General features: G+C 45.1%; 1 protein-coding gene across 2 annotated transcripts in view; it reads left to right on the top strand.

Moving 5' to 3' along the window:
* LOC112264407 (cyclic AMP-responsive element-binding protein 5) overlaps positions 1-22,136 on the top strand; it is a 37,060-nt gene that overhangs the window by 10,047 nt on the left and 4,877 nt on the right. For both annotated transcript variants that reach the window (XM_024440995.2, XM_024440997.2), the window contains exons 2-9: positions 9,319-9,385; positions 9,565-9,655; positions 11,197-11,306; positions 13,162-13,346; positions 15,690-15,819; positions 16,066-16,146; positions 21,143-21,490; positions 21,788-22,024. In XM_024440995.2, coding sequence (XP_024296763.1) covers positions 9,332-9,385; positions 9,565-9,655; positions 11,197-11,306; positions 13,162-13,346; positions 15,690-15,819; positions 16,066-16,146; positions 21,143-21,490; positions 21,788-22,024 — 1,236 coding nt within the window. In that variant the 5' untranslated portion in view covers positions 9,319-9,331. The remainder of the gene's footprint in view (positions 1-9,318; positions 9,386-9,564; positions 9,656-11,196; positions 11,307-13,161; positions 13,347-15,689; positions 15,820-16,065; positions 16,147-21,142; positions 21,491-21,787; positions 22,025-22,136) is intronic.

The following is a 22,136-nucleotide window of genomic DNA, read 5'->3' as shown; positions in this document are numbered from 1 at the left end:
AGTCTGTAAATCTCTCTATACCCCTCATCCTCTCTCTGTCACTCTGTAAATCTCTCTATACCCCTCATCCTCTCTCTGTCAGTCTGTAAATCTCTCTGTACCCCTCATCCTCTCTCTGTCAGTCTGTAAATCTCTCTATACCCCTCATCCTCTCTCTGTCACTCTGTAAATCTCTCTATACCCCTCATCCTCTCTCTGTCAGTCTCTAAATCTCTCTGTACCCCTCATCCTCTCTCTGTCAGTCTGTAAATCTCTCTGTACCCCTCATCCTCTCTCTGTCAGTCTGTAAATCTCTCTGTACCCCTCATCCTCTCTCTGTCAGTCTGTAAATCTCTCTGTACCCCTCATCCTCTCTCTGTCAGTCTGTAAATCTCTCTGTACCCCTCATCCTCTCTCTGTCAGTCTCTAAATCTCTCTGTACCCCTCATCCTCTCTCTGTCAGTCTGTAAATCTCTCTGTACCCCTCATCCTCTCTCTGTCAGTCTGTAAATCTCTCTGTACCCCTCATCCTCTCTCTGTCAGTCTCTAAATCTCTCTGTACCCCTCATCCTCTCTCTGTCAGTCTGTAAATCTCTCTATACCCCTCATCCTCTCTCTGTCAGTCTGTAAATCTCTCTATACCCCTCATCCTCTCTCTGTCAGTCTGTAAATCTCTTGATACCCCTCATCCTCTCTCTGTCACTCTGTAAATCTCTCTATACCCCTCATCCTCTCTCTGTCAGTCTGTAAATCTCTCTATACCCCTCATCCTCTCTCTGTCAGTCTGTAAATCTCTCTGTACCCCTCATCCTCTCTCTGTCAGTCTGTAAATCTCTCTGTACCCCTCATCCTCTCTCTGTCAGTCTGTAAATCTCTCTGTACCCCTCATCCTCTCTCTGTCAGTCTGTAAATCTCTCTATACCCCTCATCCTCTCTCTGTCACTCTGTAAATCTCTCTATACCCCTCATCCTCTCTCTGTCACTCTGTAAATCTCTCTGTACCCCTCATCCTCTCTCTGTCACTCTGTAAATCTCTCTGTACCCCTCATCCTCTCTCTGTCACTCTGTAAATCTCTCTGTACCCCTCATCCTCTCTCTGTCAGTCTGTAAATCTCTCTGTACCCCTCATCCTCTCTCTGTCAGTCTCTAAATCTCTCTGTACCCCTCATCCTCTCTCTGTCAGTCTCTAAATCTCTCTGTACCCCTCATCCTCTCTCTGTCAGTCTCTAAATCTCTCTGTACCCCTCATCCTCTCTCTGTCACTCTGTAAATCTCTCTATACCCCTCATCCTCTCTCTGTCAGTCTGTAAATCTCTCTGTACCCCGCATCCTCTCTCTGTCAGTCTGTAAATCTCTCTGTACCCCGCATCCTCTCTCTGTCAGTCTCTAAATCTCTCTGTACCCCGCATCCTCTCTCTGTCAGTCTCTAAATCTCTCTGTACCCCTCATCCTCTCTCTGTCACTCTGTAAATCTCTCTATACCCCTCATCCTCTCTCTGTCAGTCTGTAAATCTCTCTGTACCCCGCATCCTCTCTCTGTCAGTCTGTAAATCTCTCTGTACCCCGCATCCTCTCTCTGTCAGTCTGTAAATCTCTCTGTACCCCGCATCCTCTCTCTGTCAGTCTGTAAATCTCTCTGTACCCCGCATCCTCTCTCTGTCAGTCTGTAAATCTCTCTGTACCCCGCAACCTCTCTCTGTCAGTCTGTAAATCTCTCTGTACCCCGCATCCTCTCTCTGTCAGTCTGTAAATCTCTCTGTACCCCTCATCCTCTCTCTGTCAGTCTGTAAATCTCTCTGTACCCCGCATCCTCTCTCTGTCACTCTGTAAATCTCTCTGTACCCCTCATCCTCTCTCTGTCAGTCTGTAAATCTCTCTATACCCCTCATCCTCTCTCTGTCAGTCTGTAAATCTCTCTATACCCCTCATCCTCTCTCTGTCACTCTGTAAATCTCTCTATACCCCTCATCCTCTCTCTGTCAGTCTGTAAATCTCTCTATACCCCTCATCCTCTCTCTGTCACTCTGTAAATCTCTCTATACCCCTCATCCTCTCTCTGTCACTCTGTAAATCTCTCTATACCCCTCATCCTCTCTCTGTCACTCTGTAAATCTCTCTATACCCCTCATCCTCTCTCTGTCAGTCTGTAAATCTCTCTGTACCCCTCATCCTCTCTCTGTCACTCTGTAAATCTCTCTGTACCCCGCATCCTCTCTCTGTCAGTCTCTAAATCTCTCTGTACCCCGCATCCTCTCTCTGTCAGTCTCTAAATCTCTCTGTACCCCTCATCCTCTCTCTGTCAGTCTGTAAATCTCTCTGTACCCCTCATCCTGTCTCTGTCAGTCTCTAAATCTCTCTGTACCCCACATCCTCTCTCTGTCACTCTGTAAATCTCTCTGTACCCCTCATCCTCTCTCTGTCAGTCTCTAAATCTCTCTGTACCCCTCATCCTCTCTCTGTCAGTCTGTAAATCTCTCTGTACCCCTCATCCTCTCTCTGTCAGTCTGTAAATCTCTCTGTACCCCTCATCCTCTCTCTGTCAGTCTGTAAATCTCTCTGTACCCCTCATCCTCTCTCTGTCAGTCTCTAAATCTCTCTGTACCCCTCATCCTCTCTCTGTCACTCTGTAAATCTCTCTGTACCCCTCATCCTCTCTCTGTCAGTCTCTAAATCTCTCTGTACCCCTCATCCTCTCTCTGTCACTCTGTAAATCTCTCTGTACCCCTCATCCTCTCTCTGTCAGTCTCTAAATCTCTCTGTACCCCTCATCCTCTCTCTGTCACTCTGTAAATCTCTCTATACCCCTCATCCTCTCTCTGTCAGTCTCTAAATCTCTCTGTACCCCTCATCCTCTCTCTGTCACTCTGTAAATCTCTCTGTACCCCTCATCCTCTCTCTGTCAGTCTGTAAATCTCTCTGTACCCCTCATCCTCTCTCTGTCAGTCTGTAAATCTCTCTGTACCCCTCATCCTCTCTCTGTCAGTCTGTAAATCTCTCTGTACCCCTCATCCTCTCTCTGTCAGTCTGTAAATCTCTCTGTACCCCTCATCCTCTCTCTGTCAGTCTGTAAATCTCTCTGTACCCCTCATCCTCTCTCTGTCAGTCTGTAAATCTCTCTGTACCCCTCATCCTCTCTCTGTCAGTCTGTAAATCTCTCTGTACCCCTCATCCTCTCTCTGTCAGTCTGTAAATCTCTCTGTACCCCGCATCCTCTCTCTGTCAGTCTCTAAATCTCTCTGTCCCCCTCATCCTCTCTCTGTCAGTCTGTAAATCTCTCTGTACCCCTCATCCTCTCTCTGTCAGTCTGTAAATCTCTCTGTACCCCTCATCCTCTCTCTGTCACTCTGTAAATCTCTCTGTACCCCTCATCCTCTCTCTGTCACTCTGTAAATTTCTCTGTACCCCTCATCCTCTCTCTGTCAGTCTGTAAATCTCTCTGTACCCCTCATCCTCTCTCTGTCAGTCTGTAAATCTCTCTGTACCCCTCATCCTCTCTCTGTCAGTCTGTAAATCTCTCTGTACCCCTCATCCTCTCTCTGTCAGTCTGTAAATCTCTCTGTACCCCTCATCCTCTCTCTGTCAGTCTGTAAATCTCTCTGTACCCCTCATCCTCTCTCTGTCAGTCTGTAAATCTCTCTGTACCCCTCATCCTCTCTCTGTCAGTCTGTAAATCTCTCTGTACCCCGCATCCTCTCTCTGTCAGTCTCTAAATCTCTCTGTACCCCTCATCCTCTCTCTGTCAGTCTGTAAATCTCTCTGTACCCCTCATCCTCTCTCTGTCAGTCTGTAAATCTCTCTGTACCCCTCATCCTCTCTCTGTCAGTCTGTAAATCTCTCTATACCCCTCATCCTCTCTCTGTCACTCTGTAAATTTCTCCATACCCCTCATCCTCTCTCTGTCAGTCTGTAAATCTCTCTATACCCCTCATCCTCTCTCTGTCAGTCTCTAAATCTCTCTGTACCCCTCATCCTCTCTCTGTCACTCACCTTTTATATCTCTCAACCCCTCCTCCTCCCTTTCTCTCCTCTCCCTCATAACTTGAACATTAGTGTGAGTGTGTCCATATATCCCCCCTCAACCAAAACGCCACTTTGTCTCCCAGCGGTCTAAGGCACTGCATCTCAGGGCTAGAGGTGTCACTACAGACCCTGGTCGATTCCAGGCTGTGTCACACCCGGCCGTGTTTGGGAGTCCTATAGCGCGACGCACAATCGGCCCAGCGTCGTCCGGGTTAAGGTTTGACAGGGCTAGGCCGTCATTGTAAATAAGAATTTGTTCTTAACTGCCTAGTTAAATAAAGGTTAAATACAATATAAATAAAATATCCCCACTCTCTCAGGCTAAACCTACCTCAGTGAAGTGTGTGTACACTTTATATACAAAAGTATGTGGACACCCCTTCAAATTAGTGGATTCAGCTATTTCAGCCAAACAATTGTTGCTGACAGGTGTATAAATTTAAGATACCAATTTCGTGGTATCCAACTGTTAGTAGTTACTGTCTTGTCTCATCACTACAACTCCCGTACGGGCTCGGGAGAGACGAATGTCGAGAGCCATGCGTCCTCCGAAACACAACCCAACCAAGCCGCACTGCTTCTTGACACAATGCGCATCCAACCCGGAAGCCAGCCGCACCAATATGTCGGAGGAAACACCATACACCTAGCGACCTGGTCTGCGTGCACTGCGCCCAGCCCGCCACAGGAGTCGCTGGTGCGCGATGAGACAAGGATATCCCTACCGGCCAAACCCTCCCTAACCCGGACGACGCTAGGCCAATTGTGCGTCGCCTCATGGACCTCCCGGTCGCGGCCAGGCTGCGACAGAGCAATGCGGTGCCTTAGACCACTGCGTCACCCGGGAGCTTTAGTGACTTTTAACGTGGCACCGTCATAGGATGCCACCTTTCCAACAAGTCAGTTTGTCAAATTTCTGCCCTGCTAGAGCTGCCCCGGTCATCTGTAAGTGCTGTTATTGTGAAGTGGAAACTTCTAGAAGCAACAATGGCTCAGATGCGAAGTGGTAGGCCACACAAGCTCACAGAACAGGACCACCGAGTGCTGAAGCGCCTAAATCTCATCTGTCCTTCGTTGCAACACTGCCTAACGAGTAACAAACTGCCTCTGGAACCAACCTCAGCACAAGAACTGTTTGTTGGGAGCTTAATGAAATGGGTTTCCATGGCCGAGCAGCTGCACACAAGCCTAAGATCACCATGCGCAATGCCAAGCGTCGGCCGGAGTGGTGTAAAGCTTGCCACCATTGGACTCTGGAGTAGTGGAAACACGTTCTCTGGAGTGATTAATCACATTTCACCATGGAAATAGTTGCCTTAGTGACCACTGTAATGTGGCTGAATGTATGGTGGCTAACCTCTATGGCCAACCGACGACCGGTGTATTCTGCATCCATGCGCAGGGCTGGTCATCATGGTCACTGATGTTTAAAGGTGGAATCCACAGTAGGGGAAACAGGTTGTTATTGTTTTGTTGATGAAGCAGAGCTGAGGAGCATCAAGGTTAAAAATTGCAGTACATATGCTGCTGTTCTATCACACATGCAATGATGTCAGAGGAAAAAAACAGAGTTGGTTGTTTGCAGTCTTTGTTGTTGTAATATCACAAACGGACGTGGCAGTTTGATCGTTAAGGACTCCATCTTCAAGGCTAGAGAGACTAAGGTCATAAAGAGCTCAAGCTGAAACGATAAATTCCTTGATATAAAGGGACATTACAAAGATGGTTGTGGATCAAAACATTGTCAATAAAGATGGCAGCATAATGTGTGGGTGTCTTTCTGTTGTCTTTCTATAGTTGACAGAAGCAGCCTTCTCAGAGGACGCTGCCAGTTAAGAAATAAAACACCTTTGAAGAGTTTTCCAACCAACCAACCCAGCTCTCCTCATAAGACCCAGGCATCAGCTCTCCTCATAAGACCCAGGCATCAGCTCTCCTCATAAGACCCAGGCATCAGCTCTCCTCATAAGACCCAGGCATCAGCTCTCCTCATAAGACCCAGGCATCAGCTCTCCTCATAAGACCCAGGCATCAGCTCTCCTCATAAGACCCAGGCATCAGCTCTCCTCATAAAACCCAGGCATCAGCTCTCCTGAAAATCTGTGTCCTGACTCAGACACACCTCTGTCTGCATCCCAAATGGCACCCTATTACCTATATAGTGCACAACGTTTGACCAGAGCCCTGGGCCATAGGACGTATTCGACACGGCCATGAGGAATGTCTGGCGTGTCAGAGTTCACTAGATCCTGGTCTCAGTGGAAAATGAAGAGCTAGCATTTCTAATAGTTCATAATTACCCCCATCAACCCCCCTCCTCCATCTTCATTTCACTGCTGTGGTAGGGGTCAGCTTGGGGTTAGCATGAACCCTCTGTCCCTAACTCTCAAATCTCTCACAAGTCTTCCTCAAGTCTCAATGCTTGTGTTGTTCAGAAATGGGACTTCTTGAGTGCTCTCTAACAAAGGGAAGGACAACATAGGTCTACAGTCTACTTAAACTTGAATCACATCTCAAGTCAAGATGTGCTGTTCATATCATTACGATAAGTAGCCTATACTAGAGAAATGTGAAGTTTGAAATGAAAGAAGTTTGCTAATATTGGTGATTGGCTACAACCATCAATCTAGTAGTAGTAGTTGAAAGGATCATTTAAAGAACAGTTGTGCACATTAATGTTATAAACTTATCCTTCTATTTATTATTAAAGCATCAATTCAGGCAATTTATCGCAATATGAATTTTTGGTTAACTCTTGACACCCAGCGCCATAACACGTCATGACATGGTCGTAACCATGTCTTAATGTCAGAACAGCAGATATAACGTGTCATAACCTGTCATAATATGGTCATAACACTGTCATGACACACATATTTACACCTGTTGTGACATTTATTGCGTTATTTTATGGCTGGTTATGACACCTAAATAAGTTTCAAAACCCACAAAACCTACCACACAGGGCAACACATTCCATTACACCATAGATTACTTGTCAACAGTATGCTTATGTTATATAACATTTTCTGAAATTGACCATATTAAATTGCATTGTAATTGCACACACATTGATGTTAGACATGTAACTACCCCAATGCTCTGTTTCTGATGACTGGGATGAAGGCAGGAGCAGATTTCAGGAGCAGGACAAGACTGATGATGTCATAACCAGCCATAAAATAACACAATACATGTCACAACAGGTGTAAATATATGGGTCATGACAGTGTTATGACAAGTTATGTCAGCTGTCATGACATTTTGACATGATTATGACCATGTCATAGCGTGTTATGACAAGTTATGTCAGCTGTCATGACATTTTGACATGATTATGACCATGTCATAGCGTGTTATGACAAGTTATGTCAGCTGTCATGACATTTTGACATGATTATGACCATGTCATAGCGTGTTATGACAAGTTGTCAGCTGTCATGACATTTTGACATGATTATGACCATGTCATAGCGTGTTATGACAAGTTATGTCAGCTGTCATGACATTTTGACATGATTATGACCATGTCCTAGCGTGTTATGACAAGTTATGTCAGCTGTTATGACATTTTGACATGATTATGACCATGTCCTAGCGTGTTATGACAAGTTATGTCAGCTGTTATGACATTTTGACATGATTATGACCATGTCCTAGCATGTTATGACAAGTTATGTCAGCTGTTATGACATTTTGACATGATTATGACCATGTCCTAGCGTGTTATGACAAGTTATGTCAGCTGTTATGACATTTTGACATGATTGTGACCATGTCCTAGCGTGTTATGACAAGTTATGTCAGCTATCATGACATTTTGACATGATTATGACCATGTCCTAGCATGTTATGACAAGTTATGTCAGCTGTTATGACATTTTGACATGATTATGACCATGTCCTAGCGTGTTATGACAAGTTATGTCAGCTGTTATGACATTTTGACATGATTATGACCATGTCCTAGCGTGTTATGACAAGTTATGTCAGCTGTTATAACATTTTGACATGATTATGACCATGTCCTAGCGTGTTATGACGCTGGGTGTCAAGTAAAGTGTTACCAATTTTTGTCCATAATGCCCACCTCTACCTAAGAGTAGAGTGCCATTCAGTCAGGTCTAGTAGACATATTAACAGCCATTTGTGTCTGTTTATAAGGCACAATGTTGAAGAAAAGTTTCTAATTAAATCAAGCTGGCAGATTATAATGAGGTTTATGGTATTTTTTGCAGTTTGTACAATTCTTTTGCACTATGAAAATGATGCCCTGAATCTTCTCTATCACATACTGATTGGGAAAAACTCAGGGCCCTACGGTGTGTCACACTCACAGTGACTGGATCGTTGTCTTTGAGATAAGGTTCCGTCCCAACAGTCATCCTTCATCAGTGGGTATGGGCCACTACTGCTAGAATTGGATTGGTTTCAAGTTGTATTAGTCGTGTATACTATATATATTGTATAGTCAGTGTTATTCGGATTTGATTATGTCAGATCGGATCTGACTTGATCTTAAACCAAAAGGATGTCCAGATTGTTGCTGACTTTAAGTCACTCTTAAAATGCTGACCATTTATGTTTGTCTCTCCTCTTGTCTCTCTGACTGTGGGTTTGTCTCTCCTCTTGTCTCTCTGACTTTGGGTTTGTCTCTCCTCTTGTCTCTCTGACTGTGGGTTTGCCTCTCCTCTTGTCTCTCTGACTGTAGGTTTGCCTCTCCACTTGTCTCTCTGACTGTGGGTTTGTCTCTCCTTTTGTCTCTCTGACTGTGGGTTTGTCTCTCTTCTTGTCTCTCTGACTGTGGGTTTGTCTCTCCTCTTGTCTCTCTGACTTTGGGTGTGTCTCTCCTCTTGTCTCTCTGACTGTGGGTTTGTCTCTCCTCTTGTCTCTCTGACTGTGGGTTTGTCTCTCCTCTTGTCTCTCTGACTGTGGGTTTGTCTCTCCTCTTGTCTCTCTGACTGTGGGGTTATCTCCCCTCTTGTCTCTCTGACTGTGGGGTTATCTCCCCTCTTGTCTCTCTGACTGTGGGGTTATCTCCCCTCTTGTCTCTCTGACTGTGGGGTTATCTCCCCTCTTGTCTCTCTGACTGTGGGGTTATCTCCCCTCTTGTCTCTCTGACTGTGGGGTTATCTCCCCTCTTGTCTCTCTGACTGTGGGGTTATCTCCCCTCTTGTCTCTCTGACTGTGGGGTTATCTCCCCTCTTGTCTCTCTGACTGTGGGGTTATCTCCCCTCTTGTCTCTCTGACTGTGGGGTTATCTCCCCTCTTGTCTCTCTGACTGTGTGTTTGTCTCTCCTCTTGTCTTTCTGACTGTAGGTTTGTAATAGAGATGAATGATGAACAGGACCGGCCATATAGGTGCAGCGCTCCTGGCTGCTCGCAGGTGTGTGTGTGTGGACCTCTCGTAAACAATCTCTTCACTGCATGATGATTTGATATCTAATAATCTTATTTTATCATAAGTCAGATTTGATAAATCTATGCCACTTAACAAGTCATTCCATAAATCAATGTTTTAGTGAGCATGCTAAGTTGATCTCTCTCGCTCTTCGCCCCATACAGCGGTTCCAAACAGAAGACCACCTAATGATCCACAGACACAAGCATGAGATGACCCTCAAGTTCTCCTCCACCAAGGCTGATCCCCTCGCAGGTGAGAAGAACATGTATAGATGTAGACAGCATAGAGAGGACATTAGCTTTGTAATGATGATTATTTCTATTCTGTTTCCAGTCAAGGATAACCTCCAAAGCCATAGATTCCCTCTTTTTCCTTTTCTGTTTCACCCTGACTCTTTTGTTCTCTCGTTCTCCGTCCCCATGTTTCACCCTTATTAACTTATTACCCAGAGTTCTTTATTTGTGTTTCACTAATGTTCTCAGTCTGTCAGGATTTTTTAGTGTAGAGTTTGTGTGTCTGACTGGTATGATAATATTTCTCGTCCCTTCCGATCGGTAGAATACAAGTTTTCTGATAAGTCTTATCCCTCCCCCTCTCCTCTCCTCTCTCCTCCCTCCCTCCCCCCTTCACCTCTCTGACCGACTGTCTGTCACACAAGCGTTGTGTTGTCTGGTTCAGGCCTGTGTGTCCGTGTGTATATGACCATGTGTGTGTGTGTATGCATGTGTGTGTGAGCATGTGTATTCATGTTCGTCTGTGTGTGTGTGTGTGTTTACGTCTTTGCATGCGCGTGTGACCTCTTCTGTGGTTGATGAAAAAACAATGACGTAGAGAACAGTACAGTATACTGATGACTTGTATTGATAACCAGTAGTGGTAAGATACTATAGTATTTGCAGCACATACAGAGACGAGAAGAGAACAGTCGATCCACAGCAGACTAGAGCACTGGTGGCCAAGGCTCAGCCTCAGACAAAAACACACTCTCAATCGTGCAGGCCAGACGAAGACCCTGTCTGTCTGTTACCGTGGCAACGGCTGTCTGTCTCTCTGGGCTTAAACATCTCTGTTGACCTTTGACCCACACCAGTCAGGTTCTATCCTGCAGGGGCCTGTAGACACTCAGCCCTCCTGGAGGAAATCTCCTGTCAAAACAAAGGAGTGCCGAGCTTGTGACTCTTGATTCCTGACCTCGCGACCTTTCAACCCTGATAGTTTAGACTATAGGTGAGAGAATCAGTCTCTGTCTGATCTTATCTTGGTTACTATGGTGATCGCTCTTGGGTGAAGTTTCCCCTAAGTGCAGATATAGGACAGCTTCCCCACCCCCAATCCTAACCTTAGCCATTAGTGAGGAAGATGCAAAACTGACCCAAAATCAGTGGCTAGGGGAACCATCACCCTAAAGCCTCGTGATCTGCTGGGAAGGCTGTCATGGTGTCATGGTGGTGTAGGGAAGGCTACACAAAACAAGTTGAACATAGTTCCAGTGATGTTGAAACCATGCCAGCTGTAAACTGCCTGAGGTGCTGGTTATATCGGTCTCTGCCACAACCAAAACTTATCTGTGTACTTCCATATGCCTAGTGGTTATGAGCATTGGGCCAGAATCCCTGGACCAACTAGGTGAAAAATCTGTTGATGTGCCCTTGAGCGAGGCACTCAACCCTAATTTGCTCCTGTAAGTCGCTCAGGATAAATGACTACAATGTAAATGTAGCAATATCATGGTTGTTATGATATCTGTTTGATGCTTAACGTCTGTTTGCTCTCTCTGTGCTATGTGTGATCAGACCAGACCCCAACGCCGACCCGTTTCCTGCGTAACTGTGAGGAGGTGGGTCTCTTCAATGAGATCGAACAGGAGTTCCGCCAGGCACAGGAAGAGCAGAACATTAAACAGGTTACACACGAAAAAACTACATTTCCCATGAAATCTCAGACATATAGAGCAAGCGGATGAGACTTGAACATATGCTAGTTGGAACTAGGAAACTCCAAAATGTCAGGCTTTCTGAATCGTTGAACGCAGCACGTGTATAACTAAAAGCAGTTACATGTTTCCGACTAGTTTCCTATTTCCGACTTCCTATTTCCGTCTAGCATAGACATTGCATCATTGTATCTGTCCAATTTGTGAGAGCACGGCCAGTGCCATTGAAGGCCATCTCCACTTCTACTACTTCTATGAGTTGGCAAACAAACTTAAAGGGTGCACACTGCCACCTAGAGTGTGTTGTTTGAACTGGTATAAAGCCAAGGTTGGCGATATACCTGCAGTAATGGAATATTTGCTCAAGAGTATAATTCATTGGCTCCTGGTGAGCTGGATGGAATTATGTGATCCTTCCTTAACCCATAGGAAGTCCCACCCAGTTGACTACTTCAAAATGGTGAAAGTCCTCAATGGCGCTGCCCATGCTAAAACAGGCTTTTGGGCAATAGAGTTTTCTATCTCTATGGACTTGAACTAACAAAACTGTCATTTATCATGACAGTAATTACTGTACTAGCACGTTAAACACCGTATCCAGAGAGCATACTGATAGTTTTGCCTGCTAGGTTTCAAATCAAATCATATTTATTTTTTGAAAGTCCTTTTTACATCAGCAATTGTCACAATGTGCTCTACAGATACCCAGAAAGAGCCAGCAAGGTTTCGAGGCTGTTGTATGAAACTAGCAAATGGAACAGACAAACACATAGGAGACCGTCACCAGGGTCAGTGATGGGAAAAGTACCCAACTGTCCTACTTGAGTAAAAGTAATATTAAGGAAACCTTTTATAGTTTTTATAATAATAGCCAGGGGTACACTCCAACACTCAGAGATAATTTTCAAATGGAGCATGTGTGTTGAGTGAGTCTGCCAGATCAGAGGCAGTAGGGATGTTCTCTTGATAAGTGAGTCAATTGGACCATTTTCTTGTTCTGCTAAGCATTCGAAATGTAACGAGTACTTTTGGGTGCCAGGGAAAATGTATGGAGGAATGTAGTGGAGTTAAAAGTACATTATTTTCTTAAGGAATGTAGTGAGGTAAAAGTAAATGTTGTCAAAAATATAAATAGTGATGGAAAGTACAGATACCCCCAAAAACGACTTAAGTAGAACTTAAAAGTATTTTTACTTAAGTACTTTACACCACTGCCAGGTTGGCAGGTATTTTGACTGATGGGAAAGTATTGATTGAAAGGTGAGTGAGAGTCAGACAGACATTCAGGCAGGTTTAGATATTTGACCTGCGGCAGGTAAGAGACACCAGGTGATCACGTTCTTATTGGCAGGGTAAGCATCCAGACAGATTGACACATAACGGACAGACACACACAAACATTCAGGCAGGTTTAGATATTTGACCTGCGGCAGGTAAGAGACACCAGGTGATCACGTTCTTATTGGCAGGGTAAGCATCCAGACAGATTGACACATAACGGACAGACACACACAAACATTCAGGCAGGTTTAGATATTTGACCTGCGGCAGGTAAGAGACACCAGGTGATCACGTTCTTATTGGCAGGGTAAGCATCCAGACAGATTGACACATAATGAACAGACACACACAGATGCGCGCACACACACGCATTCACACACACACCCACGCATTCACGCACACACCCACTTTGCTGCAGACCCACAACACACACTCACACAATGCCACCCACTCCAAGATGTAAAATTGGTATTTAGACGTGTGTATTCATTCAAACAACAACAGAATACATATTAAAACAAGTCTTCTCTTCCTTGTCTCTCAGACTCAGAGTCTCCCTCAGAATGGATCATCATGTGTGAACCAGCCCCAGCCCCACTCCCAACACCAACCACAGTCCCATGGTGGTATGAGCGGTCTAAGCTGCAGCATGGCTGGACAGCAAGCACTGCCCTCTGCCCAGTCCAACTCAGTCATTACCCAGGCCCACTCCATGCTCACACACTCAGGGTAAGCACACAGAGACAAAGATTTAGACACACACACACAATTACACACCAAACACACACATCTTGTCAACATGTTACTATCCTCTACCTTTCACCCCTCTCTCTCACCTTTCTCTCTCCCTCCCTCCCTGTACCTCTCACCCCTCCCCCTCTGCTGTCCTAACCATAACTCATTCTGTCTGTAGCAGGCTGTCATTCCCCAGACAGTCTAATTTATTAGGCCTTAATGAATTAGAGAGAGCGAGAGAGGGGGGTGGGGGAGAGGGAAAACAATTGGAGAGAGAGAGAGAGAGAGAGAGAGAGAGAGGCTACTGGCTATTAAAATACACCATTGGTCCCATTCAACCTCCATCCCTCTTTTTGTCATTCTCTTTCCCTTTGCATCTCTTTCTTTCTCTCCATCTCTCCCCATATTTCCCCTCACCCGCCATCTCTCCCTCAGCCGTTGACACAAACCATCTGGTTCAAGCTCTAGTCTCGGCCCCAACCCCAATCAACACCAGCCCCTGTTTCAGTCCCGGCCCCAACCCCGACCAACACCAGCCCCTGTTTCAGTCTCGGCCCCAACCCCGACCAACACCAGCCCCTGTTTCAGTCCCGGCCCCAACCCCGACAAACACCAGCCCCTGTTTCAGTCCCTGCCCCAACCCCGACCAACTCTAGACCCTGCTTCAGCCCGGGCTCAACCCCGACCAACTCCAGCCCCTGCTTCAGCACCGGGCCCCAACCCCGACCAACTCCAGCCCCTGTTTCAGCCCCGGCCCCAACCCCGACCAACACCAGACCCTGCTTCAGCCCGGGCCCAACCCCGACCAACTCCAGCCCCTGCTTCAGCCCGGGCCCAAACCCCGACCAACTCCAGCCCCTGTTTCAGCCCCGGCCCCAACCCCGACCAACTCCAGCCCCTGCTTCAGCACCAGGCCCAAACCCCAACCAACCCCAGCCCCTGCCTCAGTCCCGGCCCCAACCCCGACCAACTCCAGACCCTGCTTCAGCCCCGGCCCCAACCCCCGACCAACACCAGCCCCTGCTTCAGCCCGGGCCCCGGGCAGTGTGGTGGTGGTGTGGGTTACATGGCTGTGGTTATCACACTACAGCACATGGAGATTAGGCATGGCTCTGTCTTTCCTCTCAACTCTAGACATCTGGCCCTGCTTTGTGAAACCTGTCACACACACAGCTACTAACTAGAGCTAGGTAGCTACATGTATCTCTGGTGTGTGAGGCAGTGAGTTGAGCTATCTAGTCAGACCATGTGCTGGAAAGACGGTGTGTTATGGATACCTTAATGAGCCCTTACATTCTCTCTCTGGCCAATCGGTGACGTTCATTGATTGATTCAGAATAAATGTTTCAGAACTTCAAGACACTGCTGCTAGAGGTCTATTCTCAGTCCCTAATGGCACCCTATTCCCTTTAACCAGGGCCCATAGAGCTCTGGTCAAAAGTAGTGCACTATATAGGGAATAGGGTGCCATTTGGGACACAAACCTAGAGTTTCAGAAGTAACAGAAGTTCTATGAGCCCTTCAGAAGAGTTAGAGTGGGCTTAGCTACAGCAGAGCACAACACAGCATAGTACAGTTGAGTAGTACAGTCCAGTTGATTACAACATATTAGAGTACATTGACTAAGGAAGGGAAGGGACCATATCACATGGCCAGTTAAAGTCAGACAACGTCGTGCTCTGTAGCCCAGGCCGAGCTAGCAATGAGGTGATCTGTGTTGGATTCCGGGGATCTGACTGTTTCTCCCTGTGTTTACCACTGGTTTCTAGGACGACCCCATCTCCGAGTGTCTGGCTGTTGGCCCGGGCGGACTGTTATGGTTACGTTAGGAGGCGTTGTTTTGGTTCGGTTCTTTCTTTTCTTTTTGCACGTTTATTTCGCTGCTTGCTAAAGAGTCAGTGGTGACATCACCAGGGATGACCTCAGCGCAGCGAGGGAGGACCACGCAGTCTGATTGGCTGAGGGCCAAAAGCATTACATCATCACATCGCACCCCAGCCCCTTCTGTGGCGTATGTCTCTCCCTCTGCTCAATCTATTACTTTCCCCCTCTACTTTCCATCTTTCTGTCTCTGTCTCACTCTATCACTCTATCACTCTATCACTTTAATTGAACCTCCTCTCTTTCTATCGCTTTATCTCACCGTACTTTCCATCTCTTTCTCAGCTACATCAAACTTTCTCCCTTTACATCTCAATCGCTTTCTTCTCTCTCCCTCAACCTCTCCACTCTCCCATGTTTCTCTCTATTTTCTCTGTCCCTGATCTGAGACCAGTGTAGAGGCTGTTTACTGAGGTTCTCTGACGTCTGAGTATTTCTTTCTCCCACTGATCTCAGACCTGTCCCTGGGCCCCTCTCCTCCCTACTGCACCTGAGGAACAACAGACAGAGACAGCCCCTGGCCGCCTCCATGCCTGGCACCCTGCCAGACCCAGCCATGCAGGGAGCATCTGCCCAGCACATGTCTGTGAGTACATACAACGTTACTTACACTGGCCTTCTTTAAGGAGCCTATACTTGAGAAATACCTCTTGCTTGTTACATTGCTATTTCCAAGTCCCAGTATTACATTGTAATTATTTACTAATTATCCTTTGGAACTGATTGAAACGGGAAGCATTTACAGGCTGTATAGATTTCAATTGATTTGTTTTCAAGGTTAAATTGTGTAGAAATTGTGTAGAAATAATAAGTAATTTGTTATGTTCCTCAGATGGAAAGACAGATGCCTATGGGATCCAGTATGATGAGCATCCAAGGTCCCACCCACAACTCTTCCTGCTCTTCACCTCAGGTACTGACCAATCAGAATACTCTTTCATGGTCCTGACCAATTAGAAGGCTCTTTCTTCTTTCACATGATGTTCATGTTTCTGCATGGTTCTCTATGATGACAGAGATTAGAGGAGCTGTTGTTTGGGCTTGTTATCCTGAACTTTTTCTTCCAATACAAACATGGAACAGCTACTCACCTCTTATGTATGTCATGTTTTTCATGCTGCCTATGCTCTTGCACACTCTCTCACCTTTTCCTTCTCACATTTACACGCACACACACACGTGTACGCACACACACACACTCTCTCTTCTCTCTCTCTCTCTCTCTCTCTCTGTGGGGCCCCATTCACCCTCTGGCTATTCTCATTCCTCCTAGGCTGGAACAGAGAGGAAACGGAGTGTAACTCTACACCTTTACATACACTATCCCCAACCAGAGGAAGTCACAGTTTACATGTTCTCCCTCTAGCCTTCTTTATCCCTGTAATTCACTCAAAAGTGATATATTTCTGATTCTCTGTTTAACTTGACCTTTTTCTTACGTATTGACCTTTTTTCATTTTTAAAGGCTGTCTTGAAGAATTTGCTCTAAGTAAAATCCAGCACACAAAACACACACAAAACACTTCACAATCTACAACTTTAAACAGGCACTAGACTCTCCAAGAGACTCCCCAGCCTCACACATGCACAACACACACAGGAAATGGCCTCACGTGCTGACCCTGTGCTTGGGGACTATATGGTGTCATGTTTCTGAACCAGAAAGGTCTCGGGCTAACATCTGACCCACAGCCTGGGGCTGGTTGGTCTATGTGTTCTAACACTCTCCTCCTCTCGTCTGAGTAGCAGCTCTCTCTATGGACTCATATCTATACCTGTTTTGACCTGAGGACTTTGACATGGCCAACGTACAACTGTCGCTTGTCTAGGAACTTTTATAATGAATTGAATGACTCGTTTCTGGACTTTGTATTGGGACAAATATATACAAATAGTTTTTTTATAAAGTTGATGTATTTTAAACATGTTGTTGTTTAGCATGACAAATGGCTCAGCAGATTAGAGAATGAGACTTGTGGGTTTATTAATTGTATAGCATCTAGGTTAGCTTTACTGAAAGTAGGTCAAGTTAGCTCCTTTCTAGAATTCAATAACTCTGCAAGTTAAATAAGTTAAATAGTGAGGCCTTCAGTGAGGGAATGTATGCATCCCAAATGGCACCCTTTTCCTTATAAAGTGCACTACATCATTTATGACCAGAGTAGTGCACTATAAAGGGAATAGGTTGCCATTTGGGACATATGTGTGAAACAGTGATGGATATCTGTTTGACTCTGTCACATGAGGTAGAGTACAGTACGGCATGGTTTCAGGGTGATCAGCCACACAGAAATATCAACCTGTTGGAGTAATGTACCAGTATAGAACTGTGACGGAATCATAGAACCAGTGTTACAGGGTTTCAATGTAGTAAACACAACTCCAGGACTCTTATACTGTTGCTTCTGAGTGTGTGTGTGTGTGTGTGTGTGTGTGTGTGTGTGTGTGTGTGTGTGTGTGTGTGTGTGTGTGTGTGTGTGTGTGTGTGTGTGTGTGTGTGTGTGTGTGTGTGTGTGTGTGTGTGCGTGTGCGAGAGAGGAAAAAGGGAGAGAGTGTGTGTGTCTGTGTGGCTGGCAAAACTGGCATAGACAGCTACATGACCTCATCGTTGGCACTCTTTAAATGTACTCCATTTTTTCATTGGTGAATGGAACAGAAAAAATAAACTACTTCTCTTAAAGAAATATTGCATAACCGAGAGCAATAGTAATGTTGGATGATGTCATTCTCCAGAAACACTCTCTGTTTCTGTCCCAAATGGCACCCTATTCCCTACATTTGACCAGAGCCCTATTGCCTGTCTATAGGTTCTGGTCAAAAGTAGCGCACTATATAGGGTGCCAATTGGGACACAAGCTTTGCCCGGCCTCTCTTGCTGAGTGTGAGAGCTCACTGCTAGAGCTGTGAACTGACTTGCCTAGTTAAATAAAGGTTAAATAAAAACATTTTTAAAAATGAGTTGGATTTGCCCCAAACATAAGGCTTTGCATTTAGTCCAGAAAGTGTATTCCTTTGCCGTGTGTTTTTGCAGTATTACTTTAGTACCTTGTTGCATACAAGATGTACATTTGGGAATATTTTTATTCTGTATATTTGTATTGTTATTTTCACTGTGTCACTTAGGTAATTATTGTGGAGTCACTACAATGTTGTTGATCCATCCTCAGTTTTCTACCATCACAGACATTTAACTCTGTAGCTGTTTTAAAGTCACCAAGACCTCATGGTAACATCCCTGAGCAGGTTCCTTCCTGTCATGCAGCTCAGTTCAGAAGGACGACTGTGTCTTTGATGTGTCTGGGTGGTTAAGTACATAATCCACAGCATAATTATTGACCATGCTTAAAGAGATATTCAGTGTCTGATTTGTTATTGTACCCAACTACCAATCACTGCCCTTCTTTATAAGGCTTTCGAAAAGCTCCTTGGTTTTTGTAGTTGAATCTGTGCTTGAAATACAATACTTGACTGAGGGACCTTACAGATGTTGTATGGGGAACAGAGGAAGGGTCAGTCATTCAAAAATCATGTCAACCCCTATTATTTTACACACTGTGTGTCCATGTCATTTATTATGTGATTTGTTTTGCCAAATTTCAATCCTGAACTAATTTAGGGTTGCCTAAACAAAGGGGTTAAATACTTATGCAACGACAATATTTGATTTATGAATTTATTTATTTAAAAATATAAATATCTTCCACTTTGACATTACAGAGTATTTTGTGTAGATTGTTGCCAAAAAATGATAATTAAATACATTTTAATTCCACTTTGTAAAACAATAAAATGTAAAATAGCTTGCCTATGTATTAGTTATATTCTATTATAGAAGTGAAAAGTTTCATTACAATTCGCTATATATTCATTTTCAGAAATGTTTATCAATTTGCTTTTATTGTTTAATGGAATTGTGTGTTTTTATCTAATCATGGCGTCATGGGGTGGCTCAATGACAGACATGTATTTGTTTAAAATCTATCACTTGATGGTTTCATTTCAGAGAGACCAATGATCATGTTTTTTTTGCAAAATGCCAAATATCTGCCTCACTCTCAGGGAAAAAAGTATTAGTATTATGTTTTACAGTCAAATATAACAAATAACTACATTTTTTTCTAAAGAACTGTACAAATTATACATTTGTGACAATATATTTTTTGTAATTCAAAAGAATATTATCCAGAGTGACTTACAGTAAGTGCATTCATCTTAAGATAGCAAGGTGAGACAACAACATATCAATCACAAATACATGATACGAACAGTCCATATCCATTAAACAATGGATATATACAACATGCAACAATTTCAAAGATTTTACTGCGTTACAGTTCCTATAAGGAAAACAGTCAGTTGAAATAAATTGGGTTTCACATAGCTGGGAATACAGATATGCATCTTTTGGTCACAGATACCATTAAAAAAAAGTAGGGCGTAGTTCTGAAAACCAGTCAGTATCTGGTGTGACCACCAGATGCCTCATGCAGCTCGACATACAGTATCTCCTTCGCATAGAGTTGATCAGCCTGTTGATTGTGGCCCGTGGAAAGTTGTCCCACTCTTCTTCAATGGCTGTGCAATGTTGCTTGATATTGGGTAGGAACTGGAACACGCTGTTGTACCAGAGAATCCCAAACACTGGGCCATTTTCAGCTTCTAGGAATTGTGTACGGGGGGGCCGTGCATTATCATGCTGAAACATGAGGCGATGGCGGCGGATTAATGGCACAACAATGGGCCTCAGGATCTCGTCACGGTATCTTTGTGCATTCAAATTGCCATCGATAAAATGCAATTGTGTTCGTTGTCCGTAGCATATGCCTGCGCATAACATAAACCCACAGGCACCATGGGGCAATCTGTTCACAACATTGACATCAGCAAACTACTTGTCCATATGACACCGTACAGGCTGTCTGCCATCTGCCCGGTACAGTTGAAACCGGGATTCATCCATGAAGAACACACTTCTCCAGCGTGCCAGTGGCCATCGAAGGTGAGCATTTGCCCACTGAAGTCAGTTACGACACCAAACTGCTGTCAGGTCAAGACCCTGGTGAGGATGACGAGCACACAGATGAGCTTCCCTGAGACGGTTTCTGACCGTTTGTGCAGAAATTCTTCGGTTGTACAAACCCACAGTTTCATCAGCTGTCCGGGTGGCTGGTCTCAGATGATCCCGCAGGTGAATTTTATTTTATTTATTTAACCTTTATTTACCTAGGCAAATCAGTTAAGAACAAATTCTTATGTACAATGACGGCCTACCCCGGCCAAACCCGGACGATGCTGGGCCAATTGTGCGCTGCCCTATGGGACTCCAAATCACGGCTGGTTGTGATAGAGCCTGGAATCGAACCCGGGTTTGTAGTGAAGCCTCTATACTGCTTGCTGGTATCCCTGCTTGCCAGCTCACTTTCCGTTGGAACCCCAGGTCCATTGTTGCACCTGGGATTTCATCTCCGGTTTCTGGCTCACCTCTTTAACCGTTAGGCTAACTGACACCCCTGTAAGGTGATACACACAAGTGATACACTTAACTTAAGATATCAAGTGATACACTTAACTTAAGATATCAAGTGATACATTTACCTTAAGATATCAAGTGATACACTGTTAACTTAAGATATGAAGTGTCATTGATGATTGGTACTTTTTGACCTCTTAACTGTTTTCACAGCTGTAAAAGAAGAGAAAGAATAAGAAAAGCAATGACGACTTTCAGTTGTATTCCTTTGCTTAGTTCAGTGGTGATGTTTGTTGGAAATGCTTTAATGCTTTTAAACGCCAAGTCTGTTTTTTGGACAAAAATAAAATCACTTGGGAGTTGGTAAGAAAGGGCCTGTAGAGATCAGTTTTAATTGTAATTTCATGGTATTATGTTTTGTTATGTTTTTATTCCTTAGAGAGCTAAAACCGTGGGTCACCTCCACCAACACCAACACCCACACCCGGGAGCTGTCGCCAACGGCAACATGGGTCCCACCATGGGTAACATGATGGAGATGTCACCGCGCCAACGGCACACTCAACTGCAGCAGCAGCATCATCAGCACCTGCAGCAGGCTCCGCCCATCTCCTACCAGCAGCACTGCCACGCCCCTCCACATCACCTGGGAAACGCCCACAGCCTGGGCCACCAATCAGGGAACGCGCCGCATCATCCGGTTCACCAATCACCTCCCTCGCACCTGCAGGCCAGCCACACCCACCAGACCTCGCCTCACCTGCCCCTCCACTCCATAGCTGCTCAGGTACAGTATTACCTAGTTGTTGACATGACAACCACTCTATATCAAGCTTTGTTAGTTTAGCGTGAGGGTTGGTTGCCAATTGCTGTAATCTGACATCTGTAAAATTGCCTGTCATCACCACTGTTGCATCAACATTATGGAGCTATTGCATAGACCTTTTGAATCCCAAATGAACCCGTTTCCTATGTAGTGCACTCAAAAGTAAATTGGAATTAGGGTGCTATTTTGAAGGCAGCCCTTATCACAGAGGATCCAAAGTTGTACAGGTTTAATGACCCGTGTTTGTCTGTTGTGCAGTTGTCTCCAGCAGCGCAGCAGATGCATTCATCCCAGCAGACACATTCCCTGCATGCAGGCCAGGCGACTGGAGGACGCCGCAGGAGGTCTGTGGACCAGGACCCAGACGAGCGCAGGCAGAAGTTCCTGGAACGCAACCGAGCTGCGGCCACTCGATGCAGACAGAAGAGGAAGGTCTGGGTGTCTGCTCTGGAGAAGAAGGCAGAGGAGCTGACACACAACAACATGCAGCTGCAGGTAAGTTTATACGAGGGTTGTCACCATACCAGTACAGCGATACTACCATAACTGATTTTCCCTGGACAAAAGTAAAACTCAAAGCAGACTAAACTCTTTGGTCCTTTAAAAA

This window comes from Oncorhynchus tshawytscha, linkage group LG13, assembly GCF_018296145.1.
Source record: "Oncorhynchus tshawytscha isolate Ot180627B linkage group LG13, Otsh_v2.0, whole genome shotgun sequence".
Classification (NCBI taxonomy): Eukaryota; Metazoa; Chordata; class Actinopteri; order Salmoniformes; family Salmonidae; genus Oncorhynchus; species Oncorhynchus tshawytscha.
Note: the sequence above shows the minus strand (reverse complement) of the source record. Positions and strands in the feature narration are given on the sequence as shown.